The sequence below is a fragment of the Sparus aurata genome, chromosome 13 (genome assembly GCF_900880675.1).
Source record: "Sparus aurata chromosome 13, fSpaAur1.1, whole genome shotgun sequence".
Lineage (NCBI taxonomy): Eukaryota > Metazoa > Chordata > Actinopteri > Spariformes > Sparidae > Sparus > Sparus aurata.
In genome coordinates this window covers 6,797,664-6,810,910 of record NC_044199.1, presented here as the reverse complement: position 1 = coordinate 6,810,910, position 13,247 = coordinate 6,797,664, and the positions used below count along the sequence as shown (strand labels likewise).

The following is a 13,247-nucleotide window of genomic DNA, read 5'->3' as shown; positions in this document are numbered from 1 at the left end:
TGCACCTTCAACCAGAACACCTGTACAGTATTTACTGCCCCTATACATTTTTGATGTTATACAGTTTAATTTCTATTTAGACTTTGCACAATTCTTGCTCTACACATTTTCTGCCATTCTTGGAACTTGGAACTATATTTGTGTCTTAGCACATGTATTGTATATACATATGCATATGCACCTTAACCTTGCTATTCCATAACTTATCCCCGTGTGTGCATGTATTGTTTTATAACGTATTGCTTACTCACTGCTGTATACTCTGCTTTTTATTGTATTATTACTATTACTATCATTATCTGAACATCATATCTACTGTTCTACGCATACATTTTTAAGACGATATTGTAGTGGTGACTGTTGGTCCTTTCTCTAATTGTCAACTCAGTGAGGTTTTTGATGGATAATCATAAGCAATGTGGATATAATGACCAAGTGGGTAAGGGCAAGTGTTAGTAGTATGACTTTACTGTAATATAGCCTTTAAAACCAGGAAAAGACAACACTTATGCAACATCACAATATCACAAGACGATATCTGTACTCAGCATAACGATTGATAATGATACAATTGTTATAATGCCTGTCTCTGTGTAAAAGTACTGTTGCAGCCTGTCTTTGCTGCATTGATCATTCATGGATCATTCCAGCACACAGTCGTGCTGTTACGCTTTTATATCTATATATATGCAGAACATTTTGCCTTGACTCTACTGTGAGTCCGCACATCCAAACCTAATCCATTAAATACCGACAGGAATGGCTGAATCTGCAATACCGGCTCCCAAATTCCCCCACTTGCTCCTTGTGATTACTGGTGGTTGGCATTGTCTATGCAGAGCACACGCGACCACAAGTCATACCACAGTTTGTTAAATCTTCCTTTTTCAAAACCGCAACATTTGCAACAGATTTGGAATGTCAGCCGTACATAGGCCGGTCGTGGTTGTTTTTTTGTTTTTTTTTCCCTTCTTTTTCTTCTTCTTATTTGGTGTACAGCGTGAACTGTTTGTGGTGGAAGGTTACCCTGCAGGGAGATGACTAATAAATGAAAGGCTGTTGGTTTCATCCCTGCAGCAGCAATTTAATGATGTATTCCATCTGTATGCTCGGTGAGTGGATGGTGCTCACCATGCCAGGTGCCGTGTGGCATGAATCCCTTGCCTGCTTCTGTGAGGCAGCCTTGACCTCTGACCCCTGTTAAAGAAAGAACAGAAAATGTGCCATTGCAGGCCGTGTGTGTCTGTATGTCTCACTTAGCGTGAGTGGGGGGGGAAAATAAAGCTGTCTTTAATCACAATAAGGGGGGGGGGGGGAGTCTGAAAGTTTAATTGAAGCTGATGCCTGGGAGAAGGTTTCAGATGTGTGGGCGTAAGGAAATGACCCGGTGTTTGTTTTGAGGTCTTCAAAATCAGCATTCCCCGGTATAGCACGCATACCAGAGCAGCAGTTCACATCGTCTCACTGCCTCTCTGAGATCACCTCTAACACCGGGAAGCTGCAGACCGTCAGCGCAGCAGCTCACACTCAAACGCTTTAAAGGCAGCTATCTCGGTCTGTGGGGGCGTACGGTGGCGAGGTTATGAAAAGAGTGAAAACGCCAAGGAGCGCATATATCTTCCGCCTCTTTGTTGTGTATGCGAGCGGGCTTGTGAGTGTGTCTGTGTGCAGATCAGCGTAGAGGCGGTAAAAAAAAGTTTGGGAAAGGCAAAGTGGGCCGACTGAACATCTGAGGAAGGTCTCTACAAAGAGCCGGCGTCTTTTGTTCCCAGGGTTCCTGTGCTAATGTAGCACTAGATATGAATTATGTAATTTCATAATGGGTGACCTTCCGCGCGGCTTGAAAGGCAGCGCGAATTCTGTTCCTTAGATAAAGGGGCGCATACAGATGCACGCAAGCACACAACACCGCTTGCTTGCAACGCCATCAAGGGCACGAAAATGTACGTATACGTTTAAAAATTAAAATTGGATGGAAAAGAGATGCGAAGATGTGATCGTATGTGGGTGGCAATGTGCCTCCAAGACATTGACAGAAAAAAAACCTGGTGTGTTGCATTTTATGATAAAATCCTCGTTATTGGCTATATTATTGAATACATTCTCATGCTACTCACAAAAAAAAAGGATTCTAAAGGCGGGCATGGTATGGTAAAAATGTTTTGACAGATATCGCAATTGGTGGCAATGAGCATTTGCGCTTATATTTCACTTAGAGTGAAATTTCAGTGGCGGTTCTAGACCAGTTTTAATAGGGGGGCCAGGTTAGGGGGGCGGCTTTTTTGTTAGGGGGCACATACAACCCGGAAAAATTGATAAATCCCTCATTCAGACAAAGCAGTGTTTACAATTTCAGCAATTGTGATTGGGTAGTAAACTGCTGAGACACTTTATTTCTGCCTTTCCCTTCAGGACAAAATCATTGCAAGAAATCTGTCATTGTATTATTGATGCAAGACTCCCTGTCGGGGGGGCCACAGGGGGGTCCAGACTCAGAGTGACGGGGGCCCCTGTTGCCCCCCCCCCAGAACCGCCCCTGAGTGAAATCATGATGGTCTCTGTGCTTTCTTTAAGATTCGCAGTGGCAAGCTGATGATCACCAACACCAGGAAGAGCGACGCGGGGAAATACATCTGCGTTGGAACGAACATGGTGGGGGAGAGGGAGAGCGAGATCGCCGAACTCACCGTGCTCGGTAAAAACATTTTGCAGCTTTTGTGATTGCATTTTTACAATTTCGCAGCACTTCACTTAGTCTGAGTACCCTCTCAGTTCACGCAGGTTTAGTTTGCCAATCCGCTATGTGAGGTCTTTGTCACCCGGGGGTATAATGACCCGTTAATTGCATTGATTATGCGGCACTACCATCCAGTCTGCCAGCTTTGGAGAGGTTTCCCCACCAAAAAAAAAAAAAAAAAACGTGCGGAACATCTACTGCTGCTACATCTAACGCATCTAACGCTACAGCCCCCCTTGAACCTTTCAGTACAAAAGCTCCTAATGCTCCCTCCAGCAACCCCCCCCTCAACCCCCCATCCCAAATGCCCGTTTCCAGCCTCAATTCTCCATCTCCCACCTAACATTTCCCATCAGATTAGAGCTCTTATCACTATCACATGGTTAGATGACCTTGATTGAGGCTGGGAATATATTGTCTCGCAGAGCCGTTCAAGGGTGTGAGAACGATCCAGCTGAATGCAGGCACGGGTCAAAATATGTTGTTCAACAAGTTCTGCATACTAAATGACTTCGGAGACTGACACGATCGCCACGAGAATATATCTTTTTCTCAAACTCTGTGATAATTGCAATATGTAGATGAGTTTGTACCGTATAATTCCTTCAGCAGCTGGTTGAGATCAGACAGCATTTGTAGTTGTCTGTATTGGATATCTGTCTTACTGTGCTCATATTCAATCCATGAATTCATTTTGCGATTATTGTTCCTTGCATCAGGTGAACATTATTGCAAATGTACGCAAGTAAAGCCCTTAAAGGTTTTATATCGTAGAAAGTGAGATTTACATTTGTTTCTTTTATGATGAAGCAGGTCTCGGTGCTTTACAAATACAGTGAAAGCATCAAATCACTCAATCCATGGCAAAATGCACACAGTCCATATTCAGAAACTGCGCCTTCAAACGAGCCATCAGGATGTCCGTAACGTTGTGATCTCACTACTTTACATTCTCCGCCCTTAGCCACGCCCCCTAGCATGGGCAGCAGTTGCAAGAAGCACTAGCGCAGCTGATGTGGAAACAATTCTGACCGATCAGACCTTTTTTTCGAGAGAGGGTCCTTGAACAGGACTTGACAGGCGATAAACAGAGCGTTCAGACAAAGGGTGAATAGAGGTGCTGCAGCTATGGACAGGATGAGAACAGTAATGTATTTTTTTGAACATTAAAGCATGTAAACATCCAATATAAAAGCATGAATTTGAAAATGAGTATAATATTGGACCTTCACTCAAAAGACAATGGACAATGATGGTTGTGTTTGTTGTGCTGCACTCCAGAGCGCCCGACCTTCCTGAAGCGGCCCAGCAGCGTGGTGGTGTTGGCAGACGAGAGCGTGGAGTTCCACTGCGTTGTTCAAGGAGACCCTGTTCCCACTGTCCGCTGGAGAAAAGATGATTCTGACCTGCCTAAGGGCAGGTAATGCACAAAGGCCCTCTTGATGCATTAATGTACCATGAAAGCCACGGCGTTTTTCAACTCCGTCTTTCATCTCCCGATTCTGTGTGTCCGTCCTGCCTGCAGATTCGAAATCCTGGAGGACCATACCTTGATTGTTCGCCAAGTGACCTCTTCGGATGAGGGCTCCTATACATGCGTGGTGGAGAACATGGTCGGAAAATCTGAAGCATCTGCCACGCTTACTGTACACGGTCAGTACAGCTCGCCCCTTGCATGTGATGTCCTCTAACCACAGCGCAGCCCTCTCCTCTGTATACAGCTCACACCATTCATTTCAGAGCCGCAGATTTTCCTTCTTTTGAATATTTGCAAGACAGCTGCTCCGAGCCTAAATGAAGAACTAATCCGGCGTCGAAGTGTCACAAATTAGCAGGCTGTGACTTTTACCTTTCCTTTTATCCAGACCTAGTTTTCATTATTGTGCCTCAGGCAGACAGGCAGAATAACCTCCTGGGGTTTTTTTTTTTGTGTGTGTGTGGGTTTTTTTTTTTTTAAACTTTTCACTTCCTGGCTTGAGGTCATATAATGTCTGCAGAAAGACTCCAGCTCTAAACAAGCAGCTATATAGGACATCGCAGCCGTTTGTTTACAGCATAGTTTCATAGTAATGTCTTGTATAAACCGAGAAGTAGCATGCAAAGTAAATGTTTACGTGACCGCGGAAAATGGATTCATTTGGTCTGAGACGTCCTGCCACAATGACACCCTGTAGTCCTTAAATCAGCGGCAGGAAATGAGCAGTGAGACACTTCTCATCGCATCACACACACACACAGCCATATATTTACAGTATGTACTGTATATATACACATAAAAACACACACACACACACACACTCAGCAGTGGCACAGTGGGTGACACAGACTGGGAGGACAGTAGGACTTAATTAAAGATAAGGCAGGGCTGGATCCATGCTGGGAAATGACACGGTTCCAATTACATCGTGTTCCTCTCCCTCCAAAAAAACCTGAGAAAACGAGCGTCAAGGGGGACCTTAGCTAATTTGAGCGGGGAATGGAGAAGGGCAGGAAGAACTGGGAGATGAGTGGAAGTTGTATTATGGGAGGAAACCGAGGGCTCTCGCAATGAATGTGCATTTCAAAATTGAATAAAAGAATGCTCTCTGCGATAGCCTACTTTCTATCGGTCTTAACCACAGAGTCGTGTTTTTTTCCGATTAAGAACGATTCGGTTTGATATTAAACAGTTGCGATTTGAAGCAGATGTAACAGGCCCGAGGAGCACGGGTCCCAAGCAGGAGATCAAATTACTTTTCAGGGTTGTACTCATTGAAAGCAATCTGTTTTATTCATTCATTAACTTCGGGAGGAACTTTTAGATGATCAGAAGTTGCTTTTACGGCGCGTGACGCATCTTTTCAGACAGTTTTTTTTTTTCTTTTTTTCTGCAAAATCAGGAGCTTTACTCTTTTGTAAAATGACATTCATTGAACGCAAAAATGTTGCAATCGCCGCAGTCATCCTCTCCCAGTCGTTTCCAAAACCAGCTGGTTAGCTAACCGTTCATTTCACTATAAATCTGCTTTACAGATGTCAAAAACGACCAGTAGCTCCCGTCTCTAAACGCGCGGTTGTTTGTCTTGTACGCTTAGTAGAACAGATGCCTGCATAAAAACCAGCAGCTCTCCCTTCTACCTTTTATCCAGACACAATTGCTCCTTTCTCACCCCACAGAGGTTTATGTCCTCATTAGCGGGTCACATCTCTGTCTCAGTCCGCCTCAAGGCTGGCCGGCTCTGGAAGCTTAAACCAGCAATTACATATACTTTTAACACCTCGCAGTCAACTGCTCTGTTGAGTCGAATTGGGGCTAAACAGCGGGCCGTGTCCTTTTGTTATTTTTTGGTCATTACAAATTTAGGCATCTGAATGAATATTTAACTTTTCATTTCCAAAAGCATAAACACCTTTCATGTCCTTAAAAAATGTATGAGACTGTATGAAAGAGTCGTTCATCCTTCTCTATTGGGAGGTCAGATTTAATGAAGCGTATAAAAAAACGTAGCAAATGTGTTATCCCGATATGAGATCATAACTTCTCTTTCTCTTCTTTTCCCCCTCTGCCTCTCTTCTGTTTAGAAGAATAATAATGAATGGATATTCTCATAAGCACCTGGTTTAGGGAAGGGATGTTGTAGAAATAAAGAGAAATAAAATGAAAATATTCCCAACAAAGGTAGAGAAGAAAACACTTTTTTAAAAAAATGTACTCACACTATTGGAGCCTTTTCAGAGCTGGGGTTCACTTCCATCCTGAGCGATCCAGTCACAAGTGGACGGCTCCAAGTTTATCACTGGGACAAACGCAATGTGTGTAACTCAAGTAAAGGAAGAGCTTAATGTATAACTTTTGCCGAATTGACAAGAAGGCCCGAGTAATAAAGAATTTGTCATAAACAGCATTTTCTTGAGTTTGTAAAGGTTCTCCTAACTCAACAACACACAGAATTGTATGATTTTTTAAGGGAGTCTGGGAACGGTCTTCACAGGTGACAAAGAAGCAGGCGATATCTGTTTTTATCGAGTGTATTTTCGATATTACCCACTGTCTAATGTTTTTTTGCGTACTAATTCTGTTGTTCACATTCATTCAAGCATGTGCCTGTACTGTTGTAGTTCCATGTCTGTATACGGGCCTCCATCACTCATTGCACTGCTCTTTTTTTTTTTTTCTGTCTGTGTCTTTTTCCCTTGTAGCCAATACCGGTAAGTTGTCATCCATCCCTCATCCACCATCAGACAGCAACAGGAAATCATGAGCCCCTGTTGTTGTCCTGTCTGGCACTGTAATTCCACCCGCCAATACAGTATGTAATTTATGTTATCTGTGGGTAAATTGATAGAAATTTGCCTTTTTAAAAAGGTAAATAATGACTGTTTCTTGAGCTTTTTGTGCATACTGAGATGGTCATAAACTGGGGGATGATGAACACGTCGCAGGCTGCCATGTAATTAGGACCTTCTTCCTCTACAGTGCCCCCAGCATTTGCCATACGCCCCAGGAACCAGGTGGTGGCGGTGGGCAGGACGGTCACCTTCCAGTGTGAGGCCACCGGCAACCCGCAGCCTGCTATCTTCTGGCAGAAGGAGGGCAGCGAGGTGAGACTGACCCTCAGTCTGTCATCACGCTAAATCACAGCTCAGCGCAAATGACGCCCGGCGAATGGTGGTCTAACTCTGTGATCTCGCTCTCCTCCAGAGTCTCCTCTTCTCCTCGCAGCCTCAGCAGCCCTTTAGCCGCCTCTCCGTCTCCCAGATGGGCAGTTTGACCATTACCGATGTCCAGCGCTCCGACGGCGGCTTCTACAGCTGCCAGGCTCTCAACATCGCCGGCAGTGTTATTACCAAAGCTCTGCTGGAGGTCACGGACTGTGAGTGAAGACATGATGATAGTGTGTTTTCGAGCTTCGGTGTTCGGTCTTTTGGCCAAAGAGACTTCTTTGCTGCTGCAGCTTTCAAGCACTGAGCGGGTGTATTGGCCTACGAACTGGCCTCGGTTGCAGACTGGAGCGAGCTACCCTCCCGTGTAGGTACCACACCTATAAGGGAGGGTAGCTCACCCCTCCCCTGAGGTTGGCCTTAGTTACTAAGTGTCGGGGGAGGGTTTGCAGGAGGGAAGGGTTTTCAGGAGGCGATGGGCTCAAAATGCTCTGTTACCATGGCGATTGTGTGTATAGAGAGTGTCTGGCCGTATCTCTTCCTACCTCTAAAAATATAATTTCCCAACTTGCATCTTAACAGTATATAATCTAAATGAAGAGGCCTAGGGGATTAACTGTAGTTTCCATTAATACAACACAGTTCTACTGTAGTTTCCTGCAAATTAGAGACCGCAGGATTGATATGTAATATTTTTTTTTAGGCACATTTGGTTTGGGGGGGGGGGCTGCGATCCGAATCCTAGGCGATGAAACAACTGTGTTAATTGTTTAAGAAAAAGCAATTTAAATATGCTCGGAGGCCCACACCAGTAATTACACACCGCCAGCAAAGTCTACAAGCTCCCAATTAAATGACCTGCGTGATTATGAATACATGTGTCTGGGTAACTTTGTGCCTCGTACGTATATTAAATTAATGAAAATAGTCGCTTCAGGGCTCAAACAAGACAGTCGCTGCATACACACGGTGAGTTTGTTTCAGTGCAGCCCTGTTAGTTTTTTAAAGGATTATCAGCCGGCGGTGCGTTCTGCAGCCACCTTAGTAGGGAAATGAGGTTGGTCCGTAGCACTGCGCTCTCCCCTCTACCTGTTTCTCTCTACTCCCCCTCCCCCTTCCCTCCCTCCCTCCCTCCCTCCAAATTCTCTCCACCCCGCCACACACTCCTCTCATCCCCTTTTGGAGTGGTGCATTTGTATGGAAATAACCGGTCCGCATTACCTCCGGCAGTTTTCAAGGCTTGTTTCCATCACCCTTTTTTTTTTTTTTTTCTCCTCCTCTGTATTTTTATTTATTTATCAAGAACCTCCACCCCCCGTCCGCGGGGTTTTTTAAAATGTAAGAGAGAGAGAGAAGAGAGCTCCGTTATCTAAGTGGGATTGTTATTAGTTGGGCTTTGCCGTCATGATTGTAGCCGGCTCCAGCAGAACCCCGCCGCCGAGCGAACGATTAGTTGCTCTCCGCTGGAGGGGAAAAGTTGATTTCTTTTTCCCTCACTGCCTGCACAGCCACCTAAACCTATTGTTCTCTCTTTAGCAATTTGCCTCTCAATATCTCTCACATCTTATCTGTCTTTCATTTTTTTTTTTTTTTGGGGACGGCATTTCTTTTTCATTTCCTCTACTTTCATCTTTCTCACTTTTATTTCCGCCTCTCTCTTCCTAACTTTGATCTTTTTTTGCCAACATCATTCCCCCAATTTCCAATTCCATAATATGCTGTTGACTGTGTACTGATTTTTGGCCTTTATCCAATAGTGATAGCAGGGGTACAGACAGGGAAGAGGCAGGAAGAGAGACAGGAAAAGACATGCAACAAAGGTCACTAACTGGAATTGAACAGAGGACATTTGTGGTTGTGCGGTATGCATCTGAGCCACTCCGCCTCAGCCACAGTCTTCTGTGACAGGCTCGAGATCTTTCTTTAACCTCATGCAACGAAAACCAAGTGTTTTTGTAGCCTAAGCTAAACCTTACTTTGCCCATAGTGTGCTTGTAATGACCACCTTGTTCTCCAACCTCAAACAAATGCTTTTAGCTGCCTAAACATGACCATCAAAACCTTAAACATACTGTATTCCAGTTGGAATGGCTTTTGTCGACAGAAATAAATACAAAAAATACCAAAAAAAACAACAGTTTATTGAACAATATGAATGATTTGTGTTTGGGGTAAACAATGAACGGTGATCTTTCATTTACAATAAGAAGATACAGGAAGACAATGAAGTAGAAGCACTGCTGGGTGTTTGTGGTGACCATGTACAGGTGCTCTTTGGATACTTCAGGGGTTTATTCCATCTTTTCAAGGTCTCATTTCATGGATGCATTGTTTTCTCAGTGAAATATGTATATCATATATGGGTATATATACAGAGTATGTTTTCAATTTTGGCCGACATGAAAGCTCTTTGGTTTTTAAAGAACACAATGCAGAAAAAAAGTGCTTACAGTGATTTAAAACTATTAAATTCTCAGTGAAGTTTACTGTTTCAGTGCACTGCTGTAAAAGAAATGCGTGTATATCGGCCGATATATCAATATTGGAATTTTTTACACCGTAATATCGGCATCAGCCCAAAACAAATTGCATTTCAGCCGGGCTCAAAACACAAGTCTACTCAAATATTATCTAAGCTTAACTGTAGGATTTGTACAAACTTGAATGCCTTTAATTTTCATGACGGTATATATTTAAAATGACCAATGTATTGAGACCAAGATGGGTCGTTATCATGGTTGACCCTGATCAATTGTGGGATGATGCCCATTATCATAATCAAAAGCAATTTTTGAATCTACGGTGGCATTTTTCTGTATAATTATTTTTTTTATGTTTTAAGTCTAGTTAAAGGTCCAGTGTGTTTGCCATTTAGTGGCCTCTACCTGTGACACTGCAGATTGTAACCAACTGAATACCCCTTGTCTCACCCGCTGCTACTATGGTTACTAAAAACTTTAAAAAAGTCCCTCTACTAGGGCCAGTCTTGGGTATGTCCATTCTGGGCTACTGTAGAAACATGGTGAGGCAATGCGAACTCTGTGTTAGCGGTTTCGCTACCCTCTGTAGATAACTTCCATCTCTGCCAATAAATCCTGCACACCCATCTTGACCTTATTAGTCTTTCACTTTACTTCTTTTTTTTTTTTTTAATTAGCTGGGTCAGACCACCCTCCTCCTGTGATCAGGCAGGGTCCAGTCAATCAGACCGTGCCTGTGGACAGCACAGTGGTCCTGGGCTGTCAGACGGCTGGCACTCCGCCTCCAACAGTCCACTGGAAGAGGGACGGCGCGGTGGTGTCTCCGGTGGACTCCCGCATGTCCATAGCGAACACGGGCTCCCTCGAGATTCGCTACGCTAAGGTAGGGGATGAAGTAATGCAGCAGCTTTTAATTAGTAGTTTGGGCGATTGCTCTGAGCTGAGACGAACCCACTTATTTCTCTCGCTGTGCTTTCTCTTCCTCAGCTGGGAGACACAGGCTTCTACACTTGCGTGGCTTCTAGCCCTAATGGAGAGGCTTCCTGGACAGCGTACTTACAGGTGGAGGGTAGGTGACAACATTTATTTCATTATCTGCTCATCCCCATGTCGATGGAAAGAAGTTTAGTTTTGCAGTCCACAAAAGAGTTTTGGAGCTTCACAACCAGCATTGCAGCATTTGTCCCAAACAACTGAAGTAGATGGGGACTTGACTTAAACCCACCCTCAGCCTTGCGGTCCAGCTCTCTGATCTCTGGATTTCCAAATTACTTGACAAGCTCCATGTTGTCATTTTGACATATATTATATTTAGATTGCCTTTTTATGTTTCAAAACAAGTCCCCATCTGCTTTAGTTTATAGGAGCTCCAGAAAAGTTTTGCAGTAACGTAACTTTCCTCTGACTTTTCCATCGGCATGAATGAAGGTGACTAGATAATGGCTGAATTTTAATTTTAGGGTGAACTTTTCCTTTAACCCATGCTGAAGAGACCTACGTTGTGATCTTTATGAATTGATCAGTTTGTCGTATCTCCGTTGCAGAGTTCGGAGTTGTCGTTCACACCAGTCACCCTTTAGACCCCAGCCTGATTCCCGGCGCTCCGTCTAAACCCGAGGTGACCGACGTCGGGCGCACCTCCGTCACTCTGTCGTGGAAACCGAACCCCAGCGCTGGTGCACCACCTACATCCTACCTAATCGAGGCGTTCAGGTTGGACTTGTGTAGTATCCAGCGCGTTGGATGCGCTTGCCTTTTGTTGCATTTATGATCTGATGTCTCCTTTTACGTCTTCGTGTATCATTTCTTTCTCACCAGCTATACGTTGGGCAGCAGATGGGTGACCCTAGCCGAGCATATCAAGACGCAAACCTTTGTCCTAAAGAACCTGAAGCCCGCGACCGTCTACCTGTTTATGGTCAGAGCGGCGAACGCTTTCGGCCTCAGCGACCCCAGTCCGATCTCCGACTCCGTCAGAACGCAGGGTCAGCGCGGCTGCTTTTCATTCCTTTCTCCGAGCCTGTTTTTCGCCTCGCACGGATATCATTCCGACTGCGGAGACGCTGTGTGTTTTCTGGCGTTTCTCATGATGTTTCCTTTGTACCAACAGAAAGCGCTTCCACCATGCAGGGAGTGGATCACCGGCACATCCAGAGGGAGCTGGCAGACGTGGTCATCCACCTACACACGCCCACCGTGCTTTCATCTTCTGCTGTCAGGGTGCAGTGGATGGTAAGATGACTCTCCTGCACATGTTCCAACATTTTATGTCACATATGCTCATGTCAGAGCTGGGATAAATATGGGAGAAGGTCAAACGTGCAGTTCTATAAGTAAATGTAAACACATGACGTACTTAAACAAATGATATAAAAGCCAAGGGGTTATGGATAAAGAAAATTAAAGACTGTCTGTAGCTGATATTATCAGGGATTACTATATAGCTGACTCCCTGATATGTTTTCCCTTATTCCTCCCAGCAACACGAAGAGGTGAGCTCTCACTGATTAATGAGCAAAGACTACTTCAACGTAGAGATCTTAATAGTCGAGGGAGGGCGGAGCATCCAGGCAAAAAACTTGTCATGTGTGAAAGCAAAGTGTTTTCGGAGATTTATTTCAGGCTTAAATTACATCTATTTTTCTCTCTAAACATCCATCAACAGACAATGAATCCACTCCGCAGAGAATTTATCTGCGGCGCGATACATTGTGCCTTTCTCCGCAGAAATCTTTTCAGGAATCCTTTGTCATAATTATGTGGTTTAAATGGAAAGTGCTTAGTCCTCTCCGGGCTTTGCTTTTTAACCAGAACCACGCTGAGGGGGAAACTATTAATGACCTCATACTTTGGTTCACGGGGAGAATCCTCAGATATGAGGACATGTTCAACTGTGTCACCCTGAAGGCAAAAGGGAATTAATTGAGTTTTGACAGATCCTTCCTGCGGGATGTTCTCTCTCATACAAGATGAGGCTCTAACCTCAGAGATTTGTGATTTTAAGGGCTGCAGCTAATAAAGTTTGATTGTCAGTTCATCTGTAGAGTATTTTATCAATTAATTGATTGATGTTTGGTTTGTAAAATGTCAGAAAATGGTGAAAAAGGTCAGCCAGTGTTTTGCAAAGCCCAAGATGACGTCCTCAAATGTCTTGTTTCCACCACAACCCAAATACATTCAGTTTGCAGTCATAGAGGAGTAAAGACGAGGAAAACATTCACATTTAAGAAGCATGAATCAGAGGATTTGGACTTTATTTCTCTTAAATAATTACTCAAACTGATTTAATCAATTACCAAAGTAGCAGTGATTAATTTTATAGTCAGGGGCGGTTCTAGGGGGGGCCAACAGGGGCCAGTGGCCCTGTAACTCTGAGTCTTTACCCCACT

The 13,247-nt window shown here is 44.1% G+C and overlaps 1 protein-coding gene across 6 annotated transcripts in view; it reads left to right on the top strand.

The window, feature by feature from the left end:
• The window catches only part of LOC115594478 (roundabout homolog 1-like), a 99,267-nt gene that overhangs the window by 74,677 nt on the left and 11,343 nt on the right, over positions 1 to 13,247 (top strand). For 5 of the 6 annotated variants that reach the window (XM_030438568.1, XM_030438571.1, XM_030438573.1 and 2 more), the window contains 11 exons: positions 2,575 to 2,695; positions 4,019 to 4,157; positions 4,263 to 4,390; positions 6,917 to 6,925; positions 7,194 to 7,318; positions 7,419 to 7,590; positions 10,536 to 10,741; positions 10,846 to 10,927; positions 11,403 to 11,571; positions 11,677 to 11,843; positions 11,969 to 12,090. In XM_030438568.1, the coding sequence (XP_030294428.1) occupies positions 2,575 to 2,695; positions 4,019 to 4,157; positions 4,263 to 4,390; positions 6,917 to 6,925; positions 7,194 to 7,318; positions 7,419 to 7,590; positions 10,536 to 10,741; positions 10,846 to 10,927; positions 11,403 to 11,571; positions 11,677 to 11,843; positions 11,969 to 12,090 (1,440 nt within the window). The remainder of the gene's footprint in view (positions 1 to 2,574; positions 2,696 to 4,018; positions 4,158 to 4,262; positions 4,391 to 6,916; positions 6,926 to 7,193; positions 7,319 to 7,418; positions 7,591 to 10,535; positions 10,742 to 10,845; positions 10,928 to 11,402; positions 11,572 to 11,676; positions 11,844 to 11,968; positions 12,091 to 13,247) is intronic. The other variant, XM_030438569.1, reaches the window with a different exon arrangement.